Genomic DNA, 24,462 nt, shown 5'->3' with positions numbered 1-24,462 from the left:
TTCAACGACAGAGACTGGGAGACTAGTCAGGATCGAGGTAAAGATGAACGGAGCAAAGTACAGAGAGATTCTTGATCAAAACATGCACCAGAGCCCGGACTTGAACCTGATCGAACATCTCTGGAGAGACCTGAAAATAGCTCTGCAGCAACGCTCCCCATTCAACCTGACAGTGGTTGAGAGGATCTGTAGAGAAGAATGGGAGAAACTCCCCAAATACAGGTGTGCCAAGCTTGTAGCGTAATACCCAAGACTCAAAACTGTAATAGCTGCCAAAGGTGCGTCAACAAAGTACTGAGTAAAGGGTCAGAATACTTATGTAAATGTAATATTTCAGTTTTTTTATTTGTAATAAATTTGCAAAAATGTCTTTTTGATTTGTCATTATGGGATATTGTGTGTAGATTGATGACATGGGATTTTTTTAATACATTAGAATAAGGCTGTAACCTAACAAAATGTGGAAAAAAGTCAAGGGGTCGGAATACTTTCCAAAGGCACTGTGTGTTAAAGGTTATACAGACACAAAGACAGACAGGTCTTACATTCTCCTCCAGTCTGCTGAGCTGTTCACCCAGCCTCTTGGTGTCCGTGTTGAGGGGTAGTGAAGGGGTGTAGGGTGGAGAACAAGCATAGTCACCCCCTTCCACCCCCTGAAGTAGGTCCTCTGTCGCATTCAACACCGTCAGCACCTCAGTGGTGATACTGCGCAGTGACATCGCTGAGTACCTCTGCACACACGCAATTGGATTTACACAAGTTTTATGCAATCCCTAAAAGCCTACGGTCTCTGTGTGGAACACATCCATTAATGTGAGAACAACAGTTTTAGACAAGCAAAGAAGAGCCAAAGAGTCAAGAGAAAGAAAGAGTGTTTGACTGGTTGACTGCATATCGCGCTACCCCTGATGCCCAAAGCACGGGCAAGATTTCAGTTTGTGATCGCACCTGCTGTAGCAAAGCGGAAAGGATCTGGAGTGTGTTTTCTAGGTCCTAATTGTTAGGACTATCCTAACACAGAGTAATGGGAGAGAGGACAGAGGGGGGAAAAAGAAAGGGAAAGTAGTATGGTATAGAGGAGCAAGCACAGAGTTGGTGTTACAGCTGTTAGTTGCTTTGAGGTTAGAAATGTCGAAAGGGTAGAGCCACAGAATTACATAGCATTTTAGGCATCTATGGGTAAAGCTAGGTGCTTTTCGTTTCTTACATTCTGGATCTCCTCTGAAGACAGTATCTCCTCCTGAACACAGGGGGCCCTCTCTTCTGGGTCCTTAGTTCGGTTGCTCTCAGTTTCTTTCTCGTCTGTATTCTTCTCAAAATTCTCCCCTTCTCTTTCCCCAAAATCATCCATCTCCTTCTCGCTTGTTTGCTCTTCTACCTCCCCACCTTCATATCCCCCTCTTTCTACTCCCTTGCTCTCTTCTTCCAGGTCTCGGGAAGTCTCGCTCTTTGTCTGGTCTGATACTTGTTCCTTTCTCTCATCTAAATGCTGTGGTCGGATGCTTTTATGGGTCTCTGTTTCAGCCTGCTCATCTTTCTCTCGAGCCTCATTCTCACCTCGCTCCACGACACACTCTACTGTCTTATCCGAACTGTCCCTTTCTCTTTCCTTCCCTCCAGCCTTCTCTTGAGGTTTGACTCCAGTCTTATCTAAAGTGCCAAACCTGTCTGACAGCTGTTCTAACATTAGCATCTCATTAATTAGATATTCATCTATCTCTTCTTCTTTCTTAAACTTGCTTTCTCCAACCTTTGTTTGGTTCTTATCGTCTTCTCTCCCTTCTCTTTCGGGGTTCGCCACCATCTCTCCATCCATCTCTACCTCCATCCCACCCAGTGTGTGCTCTAGGTTGCTGATTATTTTGTCAAACATCACCTCTCCCTCCACAGTGTCCACACTTTCTGTTGTTTCTCGCTCTCTTTCTCCCACTTCTGCCTCTCCCATCCCTCCTTCCACCTTTCTCTCTGCTTCCCCTGCCCTCTTTCCTTCCTTCCCTCCTCCAAACATCCTCTCCATCATCCTTTGTACCTTCATGACTCCCTCTTCCTCTACCTTTGTGTCCATCTCTTCGCTTTGCAGCTCTCCCTCTTTCTCACTTTCATCCTCAAAGTCAAAGAGTCTGACGTCTAGTTCTCCGATGCTATCTCTCCTCTCCTTGTTCATCCGCCTCCCTTCCACCTCCATCTCCCCCAGGTACCAGGGCTTCTCTCTCACCCTCTCCACCTGTACCCTCCTCCTCTCTCCCTCCATCTCTCCCCATCTCTCTCCATGCCACTTTCCCTCCTTCTCTCCACATCTCTCTCTGACCCAGTCCGCCACTCTATTGGACAACTTCATTCTGTCTCCTTTTCTCCCCTCTTCCCTCTCTCCCTCGTTCCTTCCCACTCTATCCAGTTCATCTTCCGTAGAGGAGAATTGGGACGCGCTAACGAGACTGGCCAGATCTCTCAACTTGGAGGTCAGTTCCTCTTTATCTCCCTCCATCTCCCACAGTGCCTCAGCGTCAATCTCCTCCCGCTCTCCACCCCCTTCTCCTCCTCTCTCCTCCCTCCCTTTCTCCATCTCTTCATCATAGAGATCCACTCTATCCAGCTCATCCTCTGTTGATGACAACTGCGCATCATTGACCTGTCTAGCCAGTCTGCACCGTTCGTATGTCAGCTCTTCCTTCTCTCCCTCCCTCTCTCCTTCTCTCTGCTCCTCCATCTCTCCATCGCTGACACCCACTCGGTCAAGCTCTTCCTCTGTTGATGAGAAATGTGTGACTTGGCTAGCCAGCATACGCAACTTTACGGTGTGCTCCTCTCTTCCTTCTCTCTCCCTCTTTTTTGTCCTCTCCTCCACCCGCTCTCTCTCCCATTCTCGCTCAACCCTACCCACTCTGTCCAACTCATCTTCAGTGGATGAGAATTCTGTGCCTCTGACCTGACTAGCTAGCTTGATTAGTGTTGACTTCAGCTCTCCACCTCCATCTCCCTCCCTTTCTTTGATCCTCTTCTCCTCCTCACCCTCTCCCGCTCTCGCTCCTTCCATCTCGATTTCTATATGCCATAACCGCTCCTCCTCCTGAGTTCCTTCTCTCCTTCCCTCCCTTCCTCCCTCGTCCTCTCCCGATCTGTGCAGTTCGTCCTCAGATGATGAGAGGTGTGCGAGGCCGACTTGGCTGGCCAGCTCTCTCAGTCTGATGGTCAGTTCCTGCTCAAGATTGATGGTCACTCCCATGGTCCCTCCTCCCTGGCCTTTAGGGGCCCCGCAGCCGGGGGCCTCCCCCTCAGGACCCCGGGGTTCAGGGGTCAGCGACCTGGAGGTCAAGCCTCCATCCAAAGTCAGAGTGTCTGGGGTGACTGCGCCAGATTGGCTGGTCTTTTTCACACTTAGTTTCTTGGCCAGGGCATCCAGTAGCGTGCTGCTATACTCCTGTTAACAGCAGATAGAAGACATAGAAGCTATCAGAGAAATAAAATGGATGTCCAACATGATAAGGGAAATAAGTGTGATTGAGGTCATAAGTGAAAGTGACAGACTGTCTCGCTTTACCTCTCCTCTTCCCTCCCCCTGATCCTTCTTAGTCCTCTTCCTCCTTCGCGTCCTCCTGACTTTGCCCCCCTCCTCCAGCTCATCAGCCCCGCTGCTCTCAGCCTCAATCCCCTCAGGGTTAAAGTTCACGTCGAAGATGCCCGGGCGGGATGACCGACGTGAAGAGGGGGTGCACCGGTGCTCCACAGGCACCTTTCTCTTCAGGATGGCGAGCAGAGGCTTCTGGGGCTTCGGCCCTTGACCTCGAATCTGATCTTCTCCTACCTCAGATTCAGAGTTGAGGGTGTCCGTGCTGGCGTGGTGGTCCAGCAAGGGTGAGGGGAGGCTGTGCTGCTGGTCGTCAGAGGCCTGAGAATCTGGTGCCTCTGACCCCTGGTTGTTGTTGGCGTTTGTCATTTTCCTGCGTATCTCCAGCAGGGCGGCGCCCCAGGCCCCCTCTCCCCCCTCGGTGTCGTCTGAGCCCATCTCATCGTAGGCGGAGATCACACCGGACTCCTTCTCCAAAACGCTGAATACCAGTGACTTCCTCTTGGTCAGCAGGCTGGGCCGAGACAGCTGTGTGCTCTGCTGGGCGATCCAGTTCCCGTCTGGGCTCTTCAGCACTGAGGACGCACCTCCGGACACACACACATCAGGGTAGACAGATGCCACACACGCACACGCACACACAGACACAGGCAGGCAGGCACACACACACACACACACACACACACACACACACACACACACACACACACACACACACACACACACACACACACACACACACACACACACACACACACACACACACACACACACACACAAACACAGGGGAGGATGCATTTATCCACCAGTCTTTTACTACAGTACATCAACAATAGGTCATTCTGTTTGTTTGTTTTCCCCCTATTGAACTGTACAAAGTTGCATGAATGTACAGTGCCTTGCAAAAGTATTCATCCCCCTTGGCGTTTTTCCTATTTTGTTGCGTTACAACCTGTAATTTAAATGGATTTTTATTTCGATTTCATGTAATGGACATACACAAAATAGTCCAAATTGGTGAAGTGAAATGAAAAAAAAATACTAAAAAGCAGAAAAGTGGTGCGTGCATATGTATTCACCCCCTTTGCTGTGAATCCTCTAAATATGATCTGGTGCAACCAATTACCTTCAGAAGTCACATAATTAGTTAAATAAAGTCCACCTGTGTGCAATCTAAGTGTCACATGATCTGTCACATGATCTCAGTATATATACACAGCAAGGGGCACCACCAAGCAAGCAGCACCATGGAGACCAAGGAGCTCTCCAAACAGGTCAGGGACAAAGTTGTGGAGAAGTACAGATCAGGGTTGAGTTCTAAAAAAAATATCCAAAACTTTGAACACCCCACGGAGCACCATTTAAATTATTTAAAAAAGGAAAGAATAGGGCACCACAACAAACCTGCCAAGAGAGGGCCGCCCACCAAAACTCACGGACCAGGCAAGGAGGGCATTTATCAGAGAGGCAACAAAGAGACCAAAGATAACCCTGAAGGAGCTGCAAAGCTTCACAGCTGAGGCTAGAGTATCTGTCCATAGGACCACTTTAAGCTGTACACTCCACAGAGCTGGGCTTTACGGAAGAGTGGCCAGAAAAAAGCCATTGCTTAAAGAAAAAAAATAAGCAAACACGTTTGGTGTTAGCTAAAAGGCATGTGGGAGACTCCCCAAACATATGGAACAAGGTACTCTGGTCAGATGAGACTAAAATTGAGCTTTTTGGTCATCAAGGAAAACGCTATGTCTGGCGCAAACCTGACACCTCTCATCACCCCGAGAATACCATCCCCACAGTGAAGCATGGTGGTGGCAGCATCATGCTGTGGGGATGTTTTTCATCGGCAGGGACTGGGAAACTGGTCAGAATTGAAGGAATGATGCATGGTGCTAAATGCAGAGAAATTCTTGAGGGAAACCTGTTTCAGTCTTCCAGAGATTTGAGACTGGGACGGAGGTTCGCCTTCCAGCAGGACAATGACCGTAAGCATACTGCTAAAGCAATACTTGAGTGGTTTAAGGGGAAACACTTAAATGTCTTGGAATGGCCTAGTCAAAGCCTAGACCTCAATCTAATTGAGAATCTGTGGTATGACTTAAAGATTGCTGTAAATCAGCAGAACCCATCCAACCTGAAGCAGCTGGTGCAGTTTTGGCTAGAAGAATGGGTAAAAATCCCAGTTGCTAGATGTGCCAGGCTTATAGGGACATACCCCAAGAGACTTGCAGCTGTAATTGCTGCAAAGGATGGCTCTACAAATTATTGACTTTGTGGGGGTGAATAGTTATGCACGCTCAGGTGTTCTGTCTTTTGTCTTATTTCTCCTTTGTTTCACAATTAAAAATATTTTTAATCTTCAAAGTGGTAGGCATGTTGTGTAAGTTAAATGATACAAAACCCCCCAAAATCTATTTTAATTCCAGGTTGTAAGGCAACAAAATAGGAATAATTCCAAGGCGGGTGAATACTTTCAGAAGCCACTGTATTGTATCTTGAAACTGTAATTGTCTAGGACATGGAAGACAAGCGAATAAATAATTGAAAAAAAAGTGTAATTTTGAAAATGATTAAGCTAGGTGTGTGGAAAGACCGTTGTAATGGTGCGTGTGAGTAATGACTAGCAGAGTTGCGGTGGCCAGCAGGGTCTTACTGGAGTTGTCCAGGCGGTCAACACTCTTCCAGTTGGCCAATCCTGCCGCTCCTCCCTCCTTTTTCAGCCCATGCTGAGAGTCCTGGGAAACCCCAGAGCACTGCATCATAACGTTGTCATCCAGCAGCGAGAAGGCAGAGTGAGACCGCTGAGACAAATACAAATAATGAAATAGTTGAATCTCTAAAGAGAGGTAAATATAATCAACATAGGCCACACTGTATATACTGTATATATAAACATGTTCTGTACTGGTCTTATGTGACAGACTGGGTTTTGAACCTGGGTCGACTGCATGCCGCAGTTAGCCCTCTGAGCTAAAGCCTAGGCAAGGCTACTGATCACATTAGGTAGTTCCCTGAACCACCTTACACTCCGTACTAACCCATATAGAGGCCTTGGCGCGGGCTGATGTGGTGCGGGAGATCTTGCAGCTGGGGGAGCTTGAAGCCAAGGGCAGGTCACCACTCTGGTTGTCGGGGAGCCAGTCCATGTCATAGTCTGGCTTCATCTCAGCTAGATTCTTCCTCCGCCGGATGATCTAGCATGAAATAAACTGAGTTGAATTCAATTGTATTGAAATGAATTGAAATTAAATGAAATTGGACATACTTTCTGCACAATGGTTGTGGCCAGTTCCTCAATCAGCTCTTCTCTGTGGTCTCGCAGATACCTTGCCTCGCTCTGCTTGTCCTAGTCAGAACAACAACGAAGTCAGCCAGACAGTCAATAAGATGTTTGCTCTTTTTAGACAACTCCATCCTGTAGAATATGTTACCTGACTGTCGGTGTGTCCCTCTGCCTTGGCGATGGCCTCGTCGATGGCCTCCTCTGCCACCCTCAGTGCCACCGTCAGGGTCTCTGCCATGCTGTGCTCTGAAAAGGGATGGGGACATAACCAAGAGGTTTCTTTAGATTAAAGTCTGTCTTGCTATACACTCACCAGCCAGCAGAGGGGGGTAGTCTGTCTTGCTTGTGGTTTGTTTGTCTTTTTGGAATACTTTTTTTGTTTTTATTTATTTTTGTAATTGTTATTTTTCAGAGGGGGGTTACATGTACAACAAAACAAAAAATGAAGGTAACCCCGATTCATAGATCCATTATAGAGATCAGTCCTTTCTGGAGCCCAGATAATTTATTTATAAATCCCATCATTAGATGATTCGGTAGCTGACCTAAGTTGTAAATATGGGAGAAAAAAAGAAGGAATTACCCGGTAATGTGAATGTATTTTTCAAATCTTGGAAAGTTCTTAAACCATTACTGTCCATGATATCAGTAAGGGTTCGGATTCCACATTTGCACTACTGGCCGCCCTCCAGATCTCAAGGCATTGTTATGAAATATTGGAGTACGGGCATGACATTTTGATTTCCAGTTACATTGTTTTTCAATTTTGCACCAAATAGAAAGTGTGAGCAATAGTAGCACCAAATCGTAATTTACATTAAGGGATAGATCAGTGAAGATCACCTCTTCCGGGGCAATCTCTATATACTCAACCAGGAGGTAGAATAATAATGTCTGGAACAATTTAAGATGGGGCAAAATGCTAGAGCCTGGAAATACAATTGAAAGTTTGGTAAAATATAGTCCTCCTACGTCTTTCCCTCTTTGTAAATGTACAAATTGTATCCGGGATCGTTAACCTTGCCATATACATTTTTATACCGCACTATGAATTTTATCCCAATAGCCAGAAGGGGGAGCCACGGGATGAATTTAATTACAGAAATTCAGCCATGGCAATATTCATTTTGAATATAGATATTCAGCCAGTGAAAGCAACTGGGATATTATTCCATCTACTGAAGTCGGATTGAATTGATTTGAGAGTTCTGTTAAAGTTTCTGGTAATGGTTTAATCTAAAGAAGGAAATATGTCTACTCCCAAATATTTAAAATGGGGAACGATTTGCGATTCCATAATTAGAGATGGAGTCCTCCATCAGGTTCCATAAGTAGAGATGGAGTCCTCCATCGGGTTCCATAAGTAGAGATGGAGTCCTCCATCGGGTTCCATAAGTAGAGATGGAGTCCTCCATCGGGTTCCATAAGTAGAGTTGGAGTCCTCCATCAGGTTCCATAAGTAGAGATGGAGTCCTCCATCGGGTTCCATAAGTAGAGATGGAGTCCTCCATCGGGTTCCATAAGTAGAGATGGAGTCCTCCATCGGGTTCCATAAGTAGAGATGGAGTCCTCCATCGGGTTCCATAAGTAGAGATGGAGTCCTCCATCGGGTTCCATAAGTAGAGATGGAGTCCTCCATCGGGTTCCATAAGTAGAGATGGAGTCCTCCATCGGGTTCCATAAGTAGAGATAGAGTCCTCCATCGGGTTCCATAAGTAGAGATGGAGTCCTCCATCGGGTTCCATAAGTAGAGATGGAGTCCTCCATCGGGTTCCATAAGTAGAGATGGAGTCCTCCATCGGGGTCTTGAGAGGCAGAAGAGCTGATTTGGTTAGATACATTTTATAAATTGAGATTAAAGCTGAATGTATCTATGATCTTCAATGCGTTTGGGAACAATTGACATACAGTGTCTATATATATAGTGAAATGTAATTTGCATATAAGGAAATTAAATGATCAGTAGAATATATAGAAATCTGTGTTATTTAAATCGTTTGCCAAATTGCCTGGGCCAGGGGATCCATGGATAATAAGAACAGCAGAGGTGAAATTGGACCTCCTAGTCTGCTGCTTCTAGTGATCCTGAACAGAGCAGAGCAGATATTGCCTCGAGTGGCGCAGCGGTCTAAGGCAAGGCATGTCAGTGTTAGAGGCGTCACTACAGACCCTGGTTCAATTACAGGCTGTATCACAACCGGCCATGATTGGGAATCCCATAAGACAGTGCACAATTGGCCCAGCATCGTCCGGGTTAGGGTTTGGCCTACAGTCTTAGTAAATAAGAATTTGTTCTTATTATTGAAAAAAAACATGGCTGAGGAATTGGCATATGGTATTTTAATCATATTAATGAAATTGTTGTCAATTCCAATATGTTCCAAGACTGACCATTCTAGTCTATCAAAAGCTTTTTCTGCATCAAGAAATAATACAGCCCAAAGAGCTGTTGTTTCTGATGATATAGTCGATGGGAAGTTATCCGAGGTTAAACGCTTTTTAACAAACCCACTTTGGACCGTGTGGATTAATATAGGTAAATTACATGCTGACCATACCGCCCGCATTGCGTGCGCAAGCGTTGCAAAATACATTTACACATGCAGTACAGGTTATTCAATCATTGCATCCACACTGCTTGCTCACGTCAACGAGTCTGTGTAGCCAGGCGGTAAAGTAGAACTTGCTTCTATTTGTGAGGCTTGATGCGCTGCAAGTCCTGCCTCTCCCATCTCCTCATTGTTTTTTTAGGAGTATATAGCCACATGGGTGATTGAAAGATGAACTGAGGTCCACACTCCAGTCCAGTTGGAGGCAGTAATGCACATTAAAGTTGGTTGTCAACTGCCATATAAAGTCCAAAGAAGAGGACTGAAAGAGGAGAGATTACTCTCATTATCTGTGGATTAATTGTCGGAGTAGAGGACCTTATGCATTTCAGGTAAAATAACAACCCAATGTTTGTATCCCAGGACAAATTAGCTAGCAACAGCAAGCTAGCTGGCTAAATTGCCATGACTGTTTAATGCTTTCGACCAGTCCCCAAATTAATATAGTTGGTTCAGAGTTCGTTTTGATATTTCAACCTGGGTGTCCTGATCGAGTCTGGTGTGGATGGTGTAGTCAGCATGTGAGTCTTGAGACGCGACGCCAATATTTTATAAAAGTTTAAAATCTGTGATTATCAAAGATAGAGGACTATAGTGAAACACTGGGTGGCATCCTTACCTTTTTTTAATAAGAGCAAAATTAGTGTATTAACTGTATTAATAATTTAATAGTGGACCTAATTGATTCCAACATTTTAAAGTGATTTGCCTATGTTCATGGTTTCCAATGCCCCTTTGAGTCCATTGAGACAGATTTGGGCTCTCAACAAGGTGGCTTCCTTCCTGTTGAGAAGAGTTCTTAAAAGGTGCAATATGCAGAAATCGCTCTGCCATTTCCTTGTATCAAAAATTCTAATAGTTCGCCAACTTTTCTGTTTATGTGGCAAAACAAGCATAGTGTTTGTACCATCTAAATACGTTTATAATAAACCAACATATTGTATTTTCAGCTGTTTGAAGCTGGTGTACAAAACTGAAAGTAAAAGAGGCAAAAATGAAACTTAAGAACGGGAAGCATAGAAATAAAACAGATCTACCAGTTCTTAGACTTGCTTTCAATGAGAATGACAGATCTATAGCTCATAAATACATTTTAACTATAAAACAACGTGAGCAGGTCTCATTGCCAACAATAGCAAAGCAGACATTGTGACGTTGAACAATATACTGGGAATAAAACCTTCGGAAGGCGAGTTGGTGCCACAGTGCTCAATAGAACTAATAGGAGCTGGCAGGGTGAAAAATACACTAAAATAAGGCCTGTTTCTTCGCGATGATGGCAAGCAGCTGGGAAATATGGTCATATTATGAAACTGGGCTCCACAGCGGATGCAATGAACTAGTTTTATCAGAAAAGAACGTTGTGAAAAATGTAATGTCTCCAGCCTACCTATTGGTTAACTTTAGCTAGCTATGACAATCAGTTTGCATTGCTAGTTAAAGCTTGCTGTTAGCTAGCCAGCTGAAGTTAGATGGCTGGCTAGCTACAGTAGTGAAAATTCCTTGTATGAACTGTGCGTAGTGATATCTCAGAATGCCATTACTCATCTATCGTATAAAAATGCAAAAATATTTGTATCTGGAATCGGCATCAATCAGTAGAACACGCCTGACTCTAATCCACCAGTTATACAGTCATCAAAAAGAGAGCTGGCCCAAGCAAGCAAAGGCAGTAGCACAGTCATCAACTACATGCACCATTTCTTCACCAACTACGGAGTTAGGAAAACACGCGTGGACCTGGATTGTGATAACTGCAGTGGCCAAAACAACAACATGTTTGTGCTCGGGTATTGTGCCTGGCGGACAATGCACAAGCTCCACCACAGTCTGGACCTTCACTTCCCCATCACAAGCCACACCAAGTTTGCCCCCCGACTGGTGCTTCGGCCTCATCAAGCAGCGCTTCAGAAAGACCAGAGTGAACACTGTCTGAGATTGCTGGTGTTGTGAAGGACAGCACTGTGACAGGGGTCAACATCCCACAGCTGGTTGGACTGGAAGATGGTACGGTGCTGGTGGAAAGCTATGGCTGGCAACAACACCTGACTCTGTACTTCAGGCCTCCTCTACAGATCAAGCAGTATCAGCAAAAAAAAATCATTGTATGAGGTTATTCTTATCTAAACTTGGGAGGTGAATTGATGTTGTGCAGGGTTGTAATGTCTTCTGATTTGTTGTTATTTCCTGTTTTACAGCTTCAGTGCTCTGGAGCCTGGTGTTGTTGCCAAGGAGCCTTCGGACTGTCGGGACCAGGTTTCAGCTGCATTGCATCCTTCCTCCCATAGATGGTCAGCCTGTAAAGTGCCACCTGGACTGGACACAAGCTATCTTTTTGACAAGATCAGACAATTTTTTGAAGAAGAGTTTATGGACATCACATGCCCTGCACCAAAGTCAAGGGCAGGACAGCAACAGGCTCTCCGATTATAGATTCCCTTGTTCATGCGTGGTTTGGGCGGACCAGTCATCAGCACTATCTGCAGTGGCTCTATTAAAATGACTCTGTTATAAAACACACACGATATACGTTGCTGCTACTATTTTTTTTATCATGCTTGCTCAGCCACTTTATCCATGATTGTATGCATATAACTACCTCGTCTATCACTATAATATGATTTTGTGACATACCACAACAATATCATGTGATCGTATCAAGTGTCCATCACATAAAAATATGGCGCATGCATCTGTTTATGTACTGTACATGTTCACCTCACTCTGGTTTCAACTCAGGTTGCATGTCTTATCTTGTATGGAATACTATGTGATAAGTGCATGTGTAACAGTATATAAAGTATGCTAATGTACTGGTGTGAAGGCATTTGGGCAGTGGTGTAAAGTACTTAAGTAAAAATACTTGAAAGTACTACTTAAGTCGTTTTTTGTGATATCTGTACATTACTATTTTATATTTAACTACTTTTACTTCACTACATTCGTAAAGAAAATAATGTACTTTTTACTCAATACATTTTCCTTGAGATCCAAAAGTAGTTGTTACATTTTGACAGGAAAATATAACCAGAATATAAAGAGTGGGAGGCCCTGGTGCACAACTGAGCAAGAGGACAAGTACATTAGTGTCTAGTTTGAGAAACAGACACCTCACAGGTCCTTAACTGGCAGCTTTATTAAATAGTACCCGCAAAATACCAGTCTCAATGTCAACAGTGAAGAGGCGACTCCGGGATGCTGACCTTCTGTCCTGGTGTCTGTGTTCTTTTGCTCATTTTAATATTTTATTTTTATTGGCCAGTCTGAGATATGGCTTTTTCTTTGCAACTCTGCCTAGAAGGCCAGCATCCCAGAGTCACCTCTTTACTGTTGACTTTGAGACTGGTGTTTTGTGGGTACGATTTAATGAAGCTGCCAGTTGAGGACTTGTGAGGTGTCTGTTTCTCAAACTAGACACACTAATGTACTTGTCCCCTTGCTCAGTTGTGCACCGGGGCCTCCCACTCTTTCTATTCTGGTTAGAGACAGTTTGGACTGTTCTGTGAAGGGGGTAGTACACAGCTTTGTACGAGATCTTCAGTTTCTTGGCAATTTCTCGCATGGAATAGCCTTCATTTCTAAGAACAAGAATAGACTGACGGGTTTCAGAAGAAAGTTCTTTGTTTCTGGCCATTTTGAGCCTGTAATCGAACCCCTAAATGCTGATGCTCCAGATACTCAACTAGTCTAAAGGCCAGTTTTATTGCTTCTTTAATCCGAACAACAGTTTTCAGCTGTGCTAACATAATTGCAAAAGGATTTTCTAATGATCAATTGGCCTTTTAATATGATAAACTTGGATTAGCGAACACAACTTGCCATTGGAACACCGGAGTGATGGTTGCTGATAATGGGCCTCTGTACGCCTATGTAGATATTCCATAAAACAATCTGTCGTTTCCAGCTACAATAGTCATTTACAACATTAACAATGTGTACACTGAATTTCTTATCAATTTTCAAAAACAAGGACATTTCTAAGTGACCCCAAACGTTTGAACGGTAGTGTATATACATACAAAAACATTCATACATATACACACACATATATATATATATATATATATATATATATATATATATATATATATATATATATATACACATATATACACTTTTTTTTAGAATATACCTTTATTATTCCCCGCAAACACTACCACCCTTTCCCCAATTGAAGTAAACGAATAAACAATAACACTTCGGCTTCTACCTTCAGTTTATACATACTATACACATTTTACAGACACAACCTATTTTACAATAGTTATATTTTGTTTGTTTTTAGTCCTTCCTCTATTTCTGATGTCAATTTGTAACTGTGCTATTTCACAAAAGTTCTGAACTGATGTACATGTTACAGACCCCGTATGTTTTACATTGGTTATCTTGTTATTAGTCCCACCCTTCAGCTCCATTCAACCTATCCCACTGTGCAGTACAAAAGTACTGAACCTTTCTACTCTCATAGTTTCTACAGATTGTAAATTAAAGATAAAAAATGTTGCTAAAATCATAATTATATTATTGATCGATTGACTTTGACTATTCAAATCACCCAGTGTTGCTGTCTGCAGTGTTAGTTCTAGGTAAATGTTGCAATTCTTCAGCCATTCCTGGACCTGTGACCAAAAACAAACCACATATGGACAGTACCAAAATAAATGATCTAATGACTCTGCCTCCTTGCAGCAAAATCTGCAGAGCTGGGAAGATTGTATCCCCCATATATATAACATTCTATTAGTTGCAAGAATTTTGGACAATAATTTAAATTGAAAAAAAATCTAAGTTTTGAATCTGGCGTTGTTTTGCGTGTCAATTCATAAACCATGTGCCATGGAATCGGTACACCGAAAATCTCTTCCCAATTATTTTGCAATTTAAATGGCACCGCTGTCAATCTTTTGGTCCTTAAATGAAACTGGTATATATTTTTAGTTATCACAATTTTCTTTAACCATTTTTGGTCTTTAATGCAGGGCAGACAGACAAGTTCCTTACCTTTTCCCCCTAGACCTGCTATTGTTACTTGCCATACAGTAAAAGTCCCACACCTTAATGTGATGTTATATGTTGACAATAATTTGAAAATAAGTAAATGTATAGTTATTTTTCAAAAGAAAAGCCACGAGTTAGCCACCATTTATGATGCATGCCACTGGAACCGGAAGTTATTTTATGAACAAAATTATAATAATGATTGGGGTGCTTATATTTGTTAACAAAAGTATGTAATTATGTTAACAAAAGTATGTAATGGAAATAGTTATTTTTGTATATCTCCTTGAGATACCTCAGATAGGTCACAGCCAGGGATCAGCCATTATGGACAACAACCAGGGTTATAAGTGCCTTGCTCAAGGGCAGATCAACAGATTTTTCACCTAGTAGACTCAGGGATTCAAACCAGCAACCTTTCAGTTACTATCCCAACATTCTAACCACTAGGCTACCTACGGCACCCCTATCTGTTCTTTCAGTAAAGACATGAAATGCTTTAGAAGGGGAAAGCCAGAAGCCTACCTTCACTCTGTCTGTAGAAGGCGTTTTCACTACAGACGCTGCCCTCGTTGCCGATGCTCTCCTCATACGTGCTACCCTCTGCAAAAAGATACAACACACAGGGCATGGGTCATGTTCAGTAGGTCAGAATGTAGCAAAAAGGTGTGAACAGGAAAATAAAATGGGTATTGGAAAACCTAAGGCATTGGACAACTTTGTCTGTTTCAAATAATTGTCTCCTGTTATGTGCGTAAACCTTTACAGGATTGGTGGGTCCCCCGCGGGACGGTTGAGCTAACATAGGCTAATGTGATTAGCATGAGGTTGTAAGTAACAAGAACATTTCCCAGGATATAGACATATCTGATATTGCCAGAAAGCTTAAAATCTTGTTAATCTAACTGCACTGTCCAATTTACAGTAGCTATTACAGTGAAATAATACCATGCTATTGTTTGAGGAGATAGCACAGTTATGAACTTTAAAATGTATTAATAAACAAATTAGGCACATTTGGGCAGTCTTGATACAAAATGTTGAACAGAAATGCAATGGTTCATTGGATCCGTCTAAAGCATTGCACATACACTGCTGCCATCTAGTGTCCAAAATCTAAATTGCGCCTGGGCTGGAATAAAACCTTTTGGCCATTATTTTGCATTTCAAAGATGATGGTTTAAAAGAAAAAAAATGTAAACGCATGTTAGTCTGGGACAGTTGTGGGAAGAGCTAGATGCCAAATTAATACAACCACTAGCATAAAAAAACCTTTAAGCAATGAGCCTGACGCAACAGATGAGAATGTTTAGCTTTAAATATTGATAAACTTTTAGGATATTTCTTCACCGTATAAGCGTAGCAATTCGCATATGGCAGTAGCTATAAGCGCAAATGTTCCATTAGCAGGAAAACACAGTTCTCAAAAGTGACCACAATTACGATTGTGCATGCATTGCTTTTATTATTAAGGTGCATTTTTATGGTGAAAATGATCTTCCCCAAACTTGAAACTCACATGTTTCATTTGGCCACTTCAGTTGTGATACACACCTTATCAAAACATATAGGCCTATGGGCTAGGCTACATGATTTGAAAAAGGAACCAAAAAAGACATGCGCCGTTTCTTCCCTTAAGCCAGGCATCATTCACAATCACACATCACACTATCCTTGATTTAATCTTGTCTTTACATATACTAAATAATATATGTGTGAAATTTGATTGGATTTAGAATGGACCATTATCATGCACCTGTCTCGAAACAGGGGCAGCGGAAAAATACATGTAATCTATGCACTTAAATAGCGAATGGTTCATTTTCACGCCAGCCAGGTAGGCTATACTCCTGGTGTATAGAGAAGCAATGTGCTTAATATTAGGAAAGTTGAGAAATAAATATTGTAAGCCTATAGAAAGCTGATGGGATCCTCCTCTTTTTAATAGAGGCCATGTTTTCTTACGCAATTGCATGACCTATTGAAATGTTGGGCATACATGGGCTCAAGAAGTCATTGATTAGATTTTCGAAAACATTTGCATTAATAGAGTGCTGAGTAGCATCAGAGATTGCAGAAACCTACTTACCATGACTAAATGTGAAGTGGAATTTGACTGCCATCGTGACTGGTGACCGTCGGTGTGACGGTATTACAGTCACCATAGCAGCCCTAGTCATACATTCTCATTTTGCTTTGAGCTCTATTCAGGTCCTCTAAATATGCACATAAAGCTGAGGTTATTTGTTGTTATGTAACTGCATTACTGGGTCTTGTGTGAGGCATTATCAACCTTATCCCTGGACTGCGTGTGCCCAGTGTTCATGTAGTTCAGAAGTGGATTGGGGAAGTGGATATGGTCATTTCCAGTCCTTTTAAGGAGGAAGGCAGTGAACTTGAGTGACATGAACTAGATTTGAGAACAAAGCCTCATTCTGTTTTCTTTGCGACTCTATTGCTAACTGGCTGTGTATTGGGGGTCCACAGGCACGCACAAGAATGCACGCACGCACACACACACACACACACACACACACACACACACACACACACACACACACACACACACACACACACACACACACACACACACACACACACACACACACACACACACACACACACACACGCAGATACACCATTTAAATGTGTGCACAAACAGTAGCGTGTGTTCATGGGTGCCAAGGGAAGCCAGGCTTTCAATTTTTTTTTTTTTTTTAAATCATTAAAAAAAATGATTTTGTCACATGGTGTGACAAATACATACACGTCCCTGTAAAATGGTTCTCACACACACAGTAATATATTTAGAATATATACCAGACAAATCCTATCAATACATTTCAATAACAATGTCAAATCTCTGTTATGAAGATCATTACATTTGTATTACTTCCTCAGTTTATGAACTAGACAGCATAACCCTGTTTTTCATAATTCTTCTTCAATTCACAAGAGGCTGAATGTATCTCACCGGAGAAAGCATCAGAGCGAGCAAAACATATCTGTAGGCCATCTATCTGATGCTTTCTGGGCTGAAAGAGTATGACATTGTTGCTGCCCGTAGCATTGAATGCAAGGGAAGCCAGTGAGCATTTGGCCTCCCTTGATAAAAATAATAAAAAATAATAGCCAATCAGCCAATGGAAGTTCAATATGTAGCTAGACATAGAAGGCTAATGTTAACTAGCTAACATTGCCCATGAAATTAAGTTAGACTAGCGAGCAAACATTTTAGCCAGGTAGCCTAGGACAGAAAAAAATAAAAGTGTGTAGCCGCAAGTCCACAGTCCCTCAAATCGTTTGGAGAAAATATCCTTTCAATTTTATTCAGTTCAATTGCATTCTTCATACTATAAAATAACATAAAATAATTGTATTCAAAAAAAATTTTTCACCTTAATTTAAATTTAACTGGTTTTAACTTGCTTGACCATTGCTGTAGGTCATATAACTGTTTGTTACATGCAATATGCTATGTGGACTCAATTTTGTGATGGAACAAAGGTGTGGTTGAAATTATTCTGTCACTGTGTCTTCTTGTTGTCTCGACTTTAGGCCTATATATCATGGCCGCAAGGCATATGAACTAACAGGTTATAAAACAAACAACGCAATTATCACAACACATTAGTTGAAATATGGCTTTTGTTTCTGGCTTGGCTTCCTCAGTGATTTTACCCGCTACTGTGCACAAAGTAATTTAGTCCGTGTGACCATGAGCAAGTGGTCTTGTTTCAATTCAAATTATTTAGTATTTTCCGTCTGAGAATATCACAGAATATCATATATATATACAGTGCCTTGCGAAAGTATTCAGCCCCCTTGAACTTTGCGACCTTTTGCCACATTTCAGGCTTCAAACATAAAGATATAAAACTGTATTTTTTTGTGAAGAATCAACAACAAGTGGGACACAATCATGAAGTGGAACGACATTTATTGGATATTTCAAACTTTTTTAACAAAACTGAAAAATTGGGTGTGCAAAATTATTCAGCCCCTTTACTTTCAGTGCAGCAAACTCTCTCCAGAAGTTCAGTGAGGATCTCTGAATGATCCAATGTTGACCTAAATGACTAATGATGATAAATACAATCCACCTGTGTGTAATCAAGTCTCCGTATAAATGCACCTGCACTGTGATAGTCTCAGAGGTCCGTTAAAAGCGCAGAGAGCATCATGAAGAACAAGGAACACACCAGGCAGGTCCGAGATACTGTTGTGAAGAAGTTTAAAGCCGGATTTGGATACAAAAAGATCTCCCAAGCTTTAAACATCCCAAGGAGCACTGTGCAAGCGATAATATTGAAATGGAAGGAGTATCAGACCACTGCAAATCTACCAAGACCCCAAGACCTGGCCGTCCCTCTAAAATTTCAGCTCATACAAGGAGAAGACTGATCAGAGATGCAGCCAAGAGGCCCATGATCACTCTGGATGAACTGCAGAGATCTACAGCTGAGGTGGGAGACTCTGTCCATAGGACAACAATCAGTCGTATATTGCACAAATCTGGCCTTTATGGAAGAGTGGCAAGAAGAAAGACATTTCTTAAAGATATCCATAAAAAGTGTTGTTTAAAGTTTGCCACAAGCCACCTGGGAGACACACCAAACATGTGGAAGAAGGTGCTCTGGTCAGATGAAACCAAAATTGAACTTTTTGGCAACAATGCAAAACGTTATGTTTGGCGTAAAAGCAACACAGCTCATCACCCTGAACACACCATCCCCACTGTCAAACATGGTGGTGGCAGCATCATGGTTTGGGCCTGCTTTTCTTCAGCAGGGACAGGGAAGATGGTTAAAATTGATGGGAAGATGGATGGAGCCAAATACAGGACCATTCTGGAAGAAAACCTGATGAAGTCTGCAAAAGACCTGAGACTGGGACGGAGATTTGTCTTCCAACAAGACAATGATCCAAAACATAAAGCAAAATCTACAATGGAATGGTTCAAAAATAAACATATCCAGGTGTTAGAATGGCCAAGTCAAAGTCCAGACCTGAATCCAATCGAGAATCTGTGGAAAGAACTGAAAACTGCTGTTCACAAATGCTCTCCATCCAACCTCACTGAGCTCGAGCTGTTTTGCAAGGAGGAATGGGAAAAATGTCAGTCTCTCGATGTGCAAAACTGATAGAGACATACCCCAAGCGACTTACAGCTGTAATCGCAGCAAAAGGTGGCGCTGAATAATTTTACACGCCCAATTTTTCAGTTTTTGATTTGTTAAAAAAGTTTGAAATATCCAATAAATGTCGTTCCACTTCATGATTGTGTCCCACTTGTTGTTGATTCTTCACAAAAAAATACAGTTTTATATCTTTATGTTTGAAGCCTGAAATGTGGCAAAAGGTCGCAAAGTTCAAGGGGGCCGAATACTTTCGCAAGGCACTGTATATATATGACCCCTGCTACTGCAAATATCTCAGTGGCCAAAGCTGTCCTGCCCTTCCCCTGAAGGTTCTGGAGCATAGTAGGCTTTATGAATATGGCAGAGGGCATTAAGTAGAATGTAATCCACACATGTACTTACTTACACACACACACACACACACACACACACACACACACACATTAAGTAGAATGTAATCCACACACTAATACTAGTCACACAATTAAGGTATTCACATTGCCATTATACTATTACAATCATAAAACACATATACACATATTTTGGCTTCTGTTCCTAAACTCAGTGTGGCCTACACATTGCCCGTCTCAGGATGTGTACAGTAATCTGGTGAACTTGTTATATGAAATTAAAGCCTGCAGGCGCTTAGGTCTGTTTCCTTCTCCCTCAACAGTCCTGCTGCACAACGCACACACACACACACACACACACACACACACACACACACACACACACACACACACACACACACACACACACACACACACACACACACACACACACACACACACACACACATTAAGTAGAATGTAATCCACACACTAATACTAGTCACACAATTAAGGTATTCGCATTGCCATTATACTATTACAATCATATAACACATATACACATATTTTGGCTTCTGTTCCTAAACTCAGTGTGGCCTACACATTGCCCGTCTCAGGATGTGTACAGTAATCTGGTGAACTTGTTATATGAAATTAAAGCCTGCAGGCGCTTAGGTCTGTTTCCTTCTCCCTCAACAGTCCTGCTGCACAACGCACACACACACACACACACACACACACACACACACACACACACACACACACACACACACACACACACACACACACACACAAACACACACACACACACACACACACACACACACACACACACACACACACACACACACACCTCTTGACCTGAATGCAATCCGACCTCTCTAATTCCCAAAAGTTTTTGGGACACTGTTAAGTCCATGGAGAATAAGAGCACCTCCTCACAGCTGTCCACAGCACTGAGGCTAGGAAACACTGTCACCACCGATAAAACCACGATAATCAAGAATTTCAATAAGCATTCCTCTACGGCTGGCCATGCTTTCCACCTGGCTACCCCAACCCCGAACAACAGCTCTGCACCCCGCACAGCAACTGGCCCAAGCCTCCCCCCGCTTATCCTTCACCCAAATCCAGATAGCTGATGTTCTGAAAGAGCTGCAGAATCTGGATCCCTACAAATCAGCTGGGCTAGACAATCTGGACCCTCTCTTCCTAAAATTATCCGCTGCCATTGTTGCAACCCCTATTACTAATCTGTTCAACCTCTATTTCGTATCGTCTGAGATTCCTAAAGTTTGGAAAGCAGCCGTGGTCATCCTCCTCTTCAAAGGGGGAGACACTCTAGACCCAAACTGTTACAGACCTATATTCATCTTGTCCTGACTTTCCAAGGTCTTTTAGATCCAAGTTAACAAACAGATCACCGACCATTTCGAATCCCACCGTACCTTCTCCGCTATACAATCCGGTTTCCGAGCTGGTCACAGGTGCACCTCGGCCATGCTCAAGGTCCTAAACGATATCATAACTGCCATCGATAAAAGACAGTACTGTGCAGCCATCTTCATCGACATGGCCAAGGCTTTCGACTCGGTCAATCACCGTATTCTTATCGGCAGACTCAACAGCCTTTGATTCTCTAATGACTGCCTCGCCTAGTTCACCAACTACTTCTAAGATTCTTTGGAGACTGTGTTAACAAACCTCCAAACGAGCTTCATTGCCATACAACACTCCTTCCGTGGCCCCCAACTGCTCTTAAATGCTATTAAAACTAAATGCATGCTCTTCAACCGACCAATGCCCGCACCTGCCTGCCCGACTAGCATCACTACTCTGGACGGTTCTGACTTAGAATATGTGGACACCTATAAATACCTAGGTGTCTGGCTAGACTGTAAACTCTCCTTCCAGACTCATATTAAGCATCTCCAATCCAAAATTAAATCTAAAATCAGCTTCCTATTTCGCAACAAAGCCTCCACTCATTCTGCCAAACATACCCTCGTAAAACTGACTAACCTACCGATGCTTGACTTCGGGGATGTCATTTACAAACTAGCCTCCAACACTCTACTCAGCAAATTGGATGCAGTCTATCACAGTGCCATCCGTTTTGTCATCAAAGCCTCTTAAACAACCCACCACTGCAAACTGTATGCTCTGGTTGGCTGGTCCTCGCTACATATTCGTCGCCAAACCCACTGGCTCCAGGTCATCCATAAGTCTTTGCTAGGTAAAGCCCCACCTTATCTCAGTTCACTGGTCACCATAGCAACATCCACCCGTAGCATGCGCTCCAGCAGGTATATTTCACTCGTCATCGCCAAAGCCAACACTGCCTTTGGCCGCCTTTCCTTCCAGTTCTTTGCTGCCAATGACTGGAACGAATTGCAAAAATCACTGAAGTTGGAGACTTACATCTCCATCACTAACTTTAAGCATCAGCTGTCAGAGCAGCTTACCGATCGCTCCACAATGAAATAGGGTGCAGGCCAGGCAGCAGGCTGTTAGTCAGCTCAGCTATCACCATTGAGACCGTGTCTGTGCCTCGACCTAGGTTGAGCAAAACTAAACATGGCGGTGTTCGCCTTAGCAATCTCACTAGGATAAAGACCACCTCCATTCCTGTCATTATTGAAAGAGATCATGATACCTCACATCTCAAAATAGGGCTACTTAATGTTAGATCCCTTACTTCAAAGGCAATTATAGTCAATGAACTAATCACTGATCATAATCTTGATGTGATTGGCCTGACTGAAATACTTAAGCCTGATGAATTTACTGTGTTAAATGAGGCCTCACCTCCTGGCTACACTAGTGACCATATCCCCCGTGCATCCCGCAAAGGCGAAGGTGTTGCTAACATTTACGATAGCAAATTTCAATTTACAAAAAAAAAAAGACATTTTCATCTTTTGAGCTTCTAGTCATGAAATCTATGCAGCCTACTCAATCACTTTTTATAGCTACTGTTTACAGGCCTCCTGGGCCATATACAGTGTTCCTCATTGAGTTCCCTGAATTCCTATCGGACCTTGTAGTCATAGCAGATAATATTCTAATCTTTGGTGACTTTAATATTCACATGGAAAAGTCCACAGACCCACTCCAAAAGGCATTCGGAGCCATCATCGACTCAGTGGGTTTTGTCCAACATGTCTCTGGACCCACTGACAGTCATACTCTGGACCTAGTTTTGTCCCATGGAATAAATGTTGTGGATCTTAATGTTTTCCTCATAATCCTGGACTATCGGACCACCATTTTATTACGTTTGCAATTGCAAAAAATAATCTGCTCAGACCCCAACCAAGGAACATCAAAAGTCGTGCTATAAATTCACAGACAACACAAAGATTCCTTGATGTCCTTCCAGATTCCCTCTGTCTACCCAAGGATGCCAGAGGACAAAAATCAGTTAACCACCTAACTGAGGAACTCAGTTTAACCTTGCGCAATACCCTAGATGCAGTTGCACCCCTAAAAACTAAAAACATTTCTCATAAGAAACTAGCTCCCTGGTACACAGAAAATACCGGTGCTCTGAAGCAAGCTTCCAGAAAATTGGAACGGAAATGGCGCCACACCAAACTGGAAGTCTTCCGACTAGCTTGGAAAGACAGTACTGTGCAGTACCGAAGAGCCCTTACTGCTGCTCGATCATCCTATTTTTCTAACTTAATTGAGGAAAATAAGAACAATCCAAAATTCCTTTTTGATACTGTCGCAAAGCTAACTAAAAAGCAGCATTCCCCAAGAGAGGATGGCTTTCACTTTAGCAGTGATAAATTCATGAACTTCTTTGAGGAAAATATGATTATTATGATTATTAGAAAGCAAATTATGGACTCCTCTTTAAATCTGTGTATTCCTTCAAAGCTCAGTTGTCCTGAGTCTGCACAACTCTGCCAGGACCTAGGATCAAGAGAGACGCTCAAGTGTTTTAGTACTATATCTCTTGACACAATGATGAAAATAATCATGGCCTCTAAACCTTCAAGCTGCATACTGGACCCTATTCCAACTAAACTACTGAAAGAGCTGCTTCCTGTGCTTGGCCCTCCTATGTTGAACATAATAAACGTCTCTCTATCCACCGGATGTGTACCAAACTCACTAAAAGTGGCAGTAATAAAGCCTCTCTTGAAAAAGCCAAACCTTGACCCAGAAAATATAAAAAACTATCGACCTACATCGAATCTTCCATTCCTCTCAAACATTTTAGAAAAGGCTGTTGTGCAGCAACTCACTGCCTTCCTGAAGACAAACAATGTATACGAAATGCTTCAGTCTGGTTTTAGACCCCATCATAGCACTGAGACTGCACTTGTGAAGGTGGTAAATGACATTTTAATAGCATCAGACCGAGGCTCTGCATCTGTCCTCGTGCTCCTAGACCTTAGTGCTGCTTTTGATACCATCGATCACCACATTCTTTTGGAGAGATTGGAAACCCAAATTGGTCTACACGGACAAGTTCTGGCCTGGTTTAGATCTTATCTGTCGGAAAGATATCACTTATATATATCAGTGA

At 42.7% G+C, this 24,462-nt stretch overlaps 1 protein-coding gene across 4 annotated transcripts in view; it reads right to left on the bottom strand.

Annotated features, from left to right (window-relative positions):
• myripa (myosin VIIA and Rab interacting protein a) overlaps positions 1 to 24,462 on the bottom strand; it is a 57,374-nt gene that overhangs the window by 4,722 nt on the left and 28,190 nt on the right. For 3 of the 4 annotated variants that reach the window (XM_065013337.1, XM_065013334.1, XM_065013336.1), the window contains exons 5-12: positions 14,978 to 15,055; positions 6,994 to 7,091; positions 6,828 to 6,908; positions 6,601 to 6,756; positions 6,216 to 6,363; positions 3,539 to 4,152; positions 1,208 to 3,418; positions 546 to 731 (exon numbers count right to left, since the gene is read on the bottom strand). In XM_065013337.1, coding sequence (XP_064869409.1) covers positions 546 to 731; positions 1,208 to 3,418; positions 3,539 to 4,152; positions 6,216 to 6,363; positions 6,601 to 6,756; positions 6,828 to 6,908; positions 6,994 to 7,091; positions 14,978 to 15,055 — 3,572 coding nt within the window. The remainder of the gene's footprint in view (positions 1 to 545; positions 732 to 1,207; positions 3,419 to 3,538; positions 4,153 to 6,215; positions 6,364 to 6,600; positions 6,757 to 6,827; positions 6,909 to 6,993; positions 7,092 to 14,977; positions 15,056 to 24,462) is intronic. The other variant, XM_065013335.1, reaches the window with a different exon arrangement.

This window comes from Oncorhynchus nerka, linkage group LG9b (genome assembly GCF_034236695.1).
Source record: "Oncorhynchus nerka isolate Pitt River linkage group LG9b, Oner_Uvic_2.0, whole genome shotgun sequence".
NCBI classification, from domain to species: domain Eukaryota; kingdom Metazoa; phylum Chordata; class Actinopteri; order Salmoniformes; family Salmonidae; genus Oncorhynchus; species Oncorhynchus nerka.
This window is presented reverse-complemented; position numbering and strand designations above follow the sequence as displayed.